We start from the raw sequence: 6922 nt of genomic DNA on the forward strand, positions 1-6922 counted from the left end.
TAAATAGCAAAAGAAAATAAAAAAAGGGGTTTTAACATCTCAAATTAGTAAATACAATGGTTGAACTCCTGCTCTTGCTGTTTGAATTTGGTGTATAATACAGTAATAACTCTGGACAGCCATGCAGCATTTTTAAGAAAAAATATTGTCCTTGTCTTGATTTTTCCATCAAAGAATTCTGAATTACAGAAACCAGAGCACATTTCATTATAAAAATTCAGTGTTTTATAAAAATCCTCTAAAAATCTCAGAAGGATCCTTTCATTTTTCAGATGTTTGAAACAAAAGCCTGAATATGCAACTTGACAAACTTGGAAACTTTTGAACTCAAAGAAAAACCAAATCATTCTCTAGAGACAAATATCTCATTACGACATACTTTATTTTTCAGGATTCCTTTTGGTCCAATAACTTTTTCAAAAATATGTTTCCCAACATGAGCGTCAACAGCTGATAAAGGATCGTCAAATAGATAGACATCTGCATTACAGTAAACCGCCCGAGCAAGACTGACTCGCTGTTTCTGTCCTCCAGACAAATTCACACCCTGGGGAAACAGGAAAATATGATCCTTTATTTACAGTTGAAAAGAGATGCTTGCTACAGTTTGCGAAAGACATAAGTCATAGGTGGTTTATGCAAATTATATAGAAATTTCAGCGTTGTATGAAACAGATCACAAATAATTTCACTACCACAATAGCATAAGCAATCCAGTCAACATCCTCTTGGAAGGAAGCACATCTATTGAGTTCACTGTCAGAGAGGGGCTAGTCAAAGAAAGTGTTTGGTAGTCTTGAAAAGCAATTAACCCAGACCAACCTACCTAACTCTGTACATTCAGAGGCTACTTTTCTTCTCAGCTGTACTTCTGCAGTGCTGCCTCTGGTTTAACAAACACTGCTCACTCAACAATTTGGTTGGCCTGCTGACCAATAAGAAAGATAAAGCTGCACCCTTTACTGAATCTGGGGCTGTCAGCTGGCACCTATAACTAGTCAGCAGGCAAAGCACATATCCCTACATATCCTTGTCTTCTGGAGAACATCAGCTTAGCAGAACATCAAGCAGGTTACACACACTTACCCTGCTGGCCACGTGGATAGAGGACACCTGGTCCTGCTCCAATAACAGAGCACTACAACAATTATGTACGTTTCTAAATCCCACCCCACACATACTTTTGCAACCAAGGGTCAGTTTTGGGGTGGTGGTTGTTTTTGTGGTTTTTTGGGGGTTGGGGGTTTTTGGGGGTTGGGGGGCGTTGTTTGCTTGTTTAAATTAAGCTGAAGTATTCAGAAGATTCTTCTCTTCCTGTTTCCATACATTTTTCTGCTCTATGACCATGACTACTTAGAGACAATTAAAAACTGTCATTGCAAGATGCTTTTGCATTTACAATTGAGGACAGGTTTCCCTCCCTTGGAGGCTTAAAGACAAGGAAAACATACTGTTCAAATTTGCCTCTTATTCTAGAGGATTTCTACTCTGAATGTTTTAAATTCAATACAACTTTAAGATAAAGTAAAATGGAAGTCATACGGCCTTACTACAAGCAATAGCACTGTTATGGTAAAGTCAGTATTTGAATACCTTTTCTCCTATTTCTGTTTTGTCTCCCGTAGGAAGAATCTCTATATCAGGCAGCAGTGCACAAGCCTCAATCACACGCTTGTACCGGCTCTCATTCATCTCCCTTCCAAAGATAATGTTATCTTCCAGAGTTGCATTTTGGACCCAGGCTTGCTGAGGAACGTAGGCTACTGAGCCCTGCAAGAAAAATAAAGTTCCTTATTCAGTACTTTAGACTAAGTCTGTACATAAAACTCAGGCACAGCAGGGCTTTGTGAGGCAGGCAGTGATAATCGCCTCAGAAATGGCCTATGGTCATTTCAAAACTGCACAAAGTAGTTCTTGGGCTACCACCTCCTCCAAAACGTTATTTTTATAATCTTCTCCACAAATGAATGTAACAAAGTGTGTTGGTGGAAAATAAAATACTTCAAACAAAATACAATTCTCTAATGTAAACTTGGAGGAAACATTTGTTTAGAGAATATGTTTGCACAATTACTGAATGTCAAAAGTCATTAGTTTTTTCATATAGTTATAAATTACGTTCTGCATAAAACAATTTAATCTGGAATGCAAGTGTTTAACAAATGCACCCCTGCCAAGAGATTTCTGCAGAAAATAGGGGAAGTAGTTTTTATATAAAAGTCACTTCAAAGGAAGAGATTGAGCTACTGCAAACTATTTGGCTTTGAAGACTACTTCTGCCTTCTCTTTCTGCACAAATAATCAGTGATTCAGATCTCACCTACTTTATTTTTCCCAAACAATTTTGGAGGTGACCAAATGTGCATTCTTTTAAATGCAATATATTGGTATTGCTCTTAAAATAATTCTCTTTCTATACATTATGGCAGCAGCAAAATCCCAAACAAGGACTTTTTCCTTATTTACACACTTCCAGGTCATTTTTCTTCTGTGAGCTCTGTGCAACTCTGATGTCTAAGAAAGAACAAACTACAACAGCAGCTTTTCCCATGTTTGGGTATCTGGGTGTACCCTCTCTCCTTGTAATTCTCTGATGTCTAAGAAGGTATGAACGAATACTGCTCTTCCTCAGGCTGGAGCATGTATAATAGGGTCTCCCTACCTCACACCTGGCTGCCAACAAGACTCACCAGAATACTTATCTTTGAAACTTCCATCATTCTGTCTATTTGGCTACATCTGAAACCAACAGATTTAGAAGTTGTTGGGTTGAGGCTTAACAGGCAATTACACAGAGTGCAGGCTAAGGCATACACATGGCCTGCCAAGAAATCAGGCTAAGAAATGCTTTCATTTGAAAGGCTGTCTCTTCTCTTCACACCACTTTGAAATCTAGAATCCCTCCGGCAATACCCACAAATAGCTGAACAATTCTTCAGACACATCACACCTTGACAACCACGTAGCCTTCCTTTTTGTCCATCTCCCCGAGTAATGCAGACAGCAACGAAGACTTTCCACAGCCAACTTGACCAACAACAGCTACCAAGGAGCCTTCAGGAACAGTGAAATTAATGCTGAAATAAAGTGCACATAATTCAGCCCTGCTTGCTGGCACATCCCCATAGTTACACAGTCTGTTGAACAGCCCATATAAAGCCAGATGTAACATGAACACCGGCTGCAAATGCTGACACAGCACAGAAACTTCAACTGTTTGAAAATGCAAACGTCTCACTCAGAAAACACCCAGCTCTTCTTATACTTAGGACACAGCATCTTAATGTGTAATTAGACAAAAGAAGAATAAAAAAAGAAAAAAGCACCATGACACAGTCTGTCCAGTATTTCTCTCAAATGTTCTGTGAACACAAATGTAAATACCAATGGATGCTTCCCAAACAGCTCCCTTGTCCCAGAGAATATGCAATTTAAGGCCCAAGAAAGAGCAGCCAAAATTAAGGAAGGGGACAGGGCACAGGGAGGCCCCAGCTTGTAACTGCATCACCCCAGTTACTTGGTTAGTCATACCACGTGCAAGGTTCTTCACTGGCTTTCTCCAGCACAGGAATCAAGTATGGCTACAGTTCAGCAAGAATAAGATTTTAAAAGGAAGACCCTGAGGATACAGTGCAGACCTGAGGGATGAGGGATAACTACGAGGGGCTAATCTGGCTGCATCCTCTAGATGGAGCTCACCCCACCTGCAGCACATAGCAAGTGCTTGAAATCTGAGCCTTTCTCTCCTCCCATTATACCTCTTGCTACTCCTCTTTATGCATTCCATACATACAACATACTTTGTAAATTCCTCTAGTTCATGAAGCCCTTGGTTTGAAAAAAAGATATAGAACAGATGTTATTTGTTCTCCTGTTCCTTTAAGGCAACAAACTCTTCTGCATATAGTTTTTATAATTCAAATACAGATCATTTATGATGCAGCAAGATTATGGAGTGGAACAAAGGGTACTAATTCTTACCCGTTCAGTGAAGGAGGATCATTTTTGGACCAGGTAAACGTTGCATTCTTTACAACAATGCATCCTTCAGCTGACAAATAGAAAATTTGTGTTCATAAAAGTGCCAGTGCAAGCCACTAAATTGTATGCTCTGGATCGTGCCACAGAAGTCAATCTAAGCACACATAGGCAGAGGTATAAAGCTACTTCTCCAGCAGAACAACCACCCACTCTTACCAAAAGCTTGTGTTCTGCTTTTACTGAACTTACCAAGACAGCAGAGGTTCTGAGGCTATACCTGTTCAGTAACCAGGAGGTACACAAATGTCAACTATACAAAGATCCTGACTTACTCAGCTGCATCCTCCTTTATCCAGCAACTCCACTGCAGCAGTGCAAAGTCAGTTCAAGAACTTAGCAGCCTCAATCTGACTTGTGCTTCAACAGAACTGTCAGCTAAACTGCCAATTCTATGTGTGAAGCCAAGTTACCACAAGAATGACAGGGCAAAATAAATCAGATTACCAAATAAAGTAACTTTGACCAAAAATACTGTTCAGTGAAGTGTTGCATGGTACTGGCATCTGTAGATTTTTACAGAGACAACTTAAACTATACCACTCCTAATCCAACCAAATATGCAATAAATGCTTAGCCTGTGTAAATATTTATGTTAATAAGCAAGTACAACCCATTACGGACACAAAAAAAAAAAACAAACACCAAACTACAATAAAGATTTGTAAGCACTGTATTCATGGTTATCAGCTGAGAAAGGGGAGGAGATATTCCCAAAAAGAAAATAGAGAGGAGAAAAAAAAAAAAGAGAAAAAAAACACAGCAGATGACTGCTTACCAGAAAGCCAAGTGACTAAAATTATATAGAGCTCAGCTAACCGCATGAAAGGGAGTGATGGGGATTTCATCATCTTTGTAAAAAGTAAGAAAAATAATTTTGAAATGACTGACGTAGTTAAGTCAAGTTTTGTTTTGCAAGAAAAAAGGCATTAGTTTTTCAGTAAACTGCCTTCATGCTTATCTACCTCCTAAACGGCTCTATATAACTGGACCAGCAACGCTGGATACAGAGGGAGTGACACTGGGAGTAACGCTCTCTGCACACTGCAGAGGGTAGAGGCATTTGCCGGAACAGGGATTCATCCTTTCTCCTTCAAGGGTGCTGAAGCATTACATGATTGTTCTTCTCCAAAACGCTGGGTTTTGGCACAGCATTAATTACCATTCTGTTAACTCTCTACAAATTTCAGGTAGCTAGACTTAAAACAGTCCAACAAGTAATTTTTAAAGCAACCATCTGTGTCTGGATGCAATCATTCTGTAGTCTGGACACAGGAGTTGGGGAGAGGAAAGAAATTACCAGAGAAGGTGGTAGAAACTTTATATACAAACTCTCTTCTCTGCTTTCTGGCTGAAATTTATCAGTGAAATCCACCAAAAGGTAGTAAATTTGTTACAGAAAGCAAAAGAAACACTGCGAAGCCATCCAAAACCTGCACACGCTGATTTTCAACAGGAAAAGAAACTCACCCTCTGCGATGGGACCCCTGATTATGCTGTTTGGATCTAACTCTTCATGAGACAGGAACACCCTAAGGCGCTTCAAGGAGACACTGGCCTGCATGGGAAAGAGATGCAAAACTGTCTTATACTCTGCTCATTATATTTAAGAGCTTGCTGTTTTGCACCACATATACATTACACCATTATTATGCACTCCCAATCCCTCCTTAAATCCATTGCATAGTTTCTTTGGATAGTCAAACTCACACTTCCCAAACCACAAGAAATATGGCTGTTTTAAGGAACACACATCCACTGTAACTGGAATTGATATTTTGTTTGCATAGCACTTAACATACAGGAAATGCAAAGCTCCCTTTCTGAGGTGGCTAAAATTTCACCAGTGGACATTCTTCAAGCACAGGAATGTAATTTTTCCACCCAGTGGCTACTTCTGCACAGAAACACCTGTTAACGACCAAAGTCTTACTTCTACTATGCTGCTGATAACCATAGGAAGCATGTTCAATGGAAACCTGAGGATGTTGAATAATGCTAGGGAAACAAATGCCTTCTGAGCATCCAAGATGTTGTTCTTGTCTATTGTGACGTACACAGCAAATGTGGACAAGGCAACCTGAAACAAAGTGTAATGGTTACAGTTAATATTTTGTAAAGCCACTACACCTCCTGAGTCACAGTCTGACAAGTGGAATCAGAGGTCTACAAATCAAAAAAAGTGTAGTGTTCTGGTAACTTCTTTGTTCCTGATACTGCTTTTTGCAAACAAACATTTGAGTTAAGTCTGTTGTTGTAAAAAGCAGCTGATGGCTGCTCTTGGAAAGGCGTCAAGTGCTCATTTTCTTCACATAGCAAGGGTAAAACCACAAATGTCCCAGGCTATTTGTGGTCACACTGCAGGAGAAGGGAAGGAGAGGAATGATCAGTAGTCTTTCTCGCTGCCCTCTTTCAGTTTTAAGGCACTCTCCACAGTACCAGATACTGGATCAGTAATATATATATAGACAGAAAAGTTAGAAACAACCCAATGCTAACCCATTTTATATTTTATAGAGACTACCACAACACTAGATTTCCAAGGACAGCCATTTTATCACAGACAGACTGTTTTCCAAGAAACTTGAATTGTTACTGCATTACAAAGATGAAGCCTTATTAGTACCTGAACAGTTCACAACTCAAGATCCACGCTGAACAAGAAAATGGCACCGAACCATTGTTATCATCAATGAGAAGTAGAAAAACAATGCAAAAAATCCATATACTTACCTATACTTTTTAAAAATGTGTTGATTAAAGTAAAATTAAAGTAAACTAAATAAAACCAAATGTTCACTTTCAGATCTATTCCCTTCACAGTGTTTTCTTCCATGGTAACAACACTCATACCTCAGTATATCACAAGATCCAGCAACTCTTT

General features: G+C 39.3%; 1 protein-coding gene across 1 annotated transcript in view; it reads right to left on the reverse strand.

Annotated features, from left to right (window-relative positions):
* Positions 1 to 343: 343 nt before the first annotated feature.
* The window catches only part of LOC104157591 (multidrug resistance-associated protein 1), a gene marked incomplete at its 5' end in the record, with an annotated part of 21804 nt that continues 15225 nt past the window's right edge, over positions 344 to 6922 (reverse strand). The window contains 6 exons of the mRNA XM_009694993.1: positions 344 to 547; positions 1594 to 1770; positions 2951 to 3077; positions 3982 to 4051; positions 5509 to 5596; positions 5972 to 6118. Of these exons, the coding sequence (XP_009693295.1) occupies positions 344 to 547; positions 1594 to 1770; positions 2951 to 3077; positions 3982 to 4051; positions 5509 to 5596; positions 5972 to 6118 (813 nt within the window). The remainder of the gene's footprint in view (positions 548 to 1593; positions 1771 to 2950; positions 3078 to 3981; positions 4052 to 5508; positions 5597 to 5971; positions 6119 to 6922) is intronic.

This window comes from Cariama cristata, unplaced genomic scaffold, assembly GCF_000690535.1.
Source record: "Cariama cristata isolate BGI_N322 unplaced genomic scaffold, ASM69053v1 scaffold2372, whole genome shotgun sequence".
In the NCBI taxonomy this organism is placed as follows: Eukaryota; Metazoa; Chordata; class Aves; order Cariamiformes; family Cariamidae; genus Cariama; species Cariama cristata.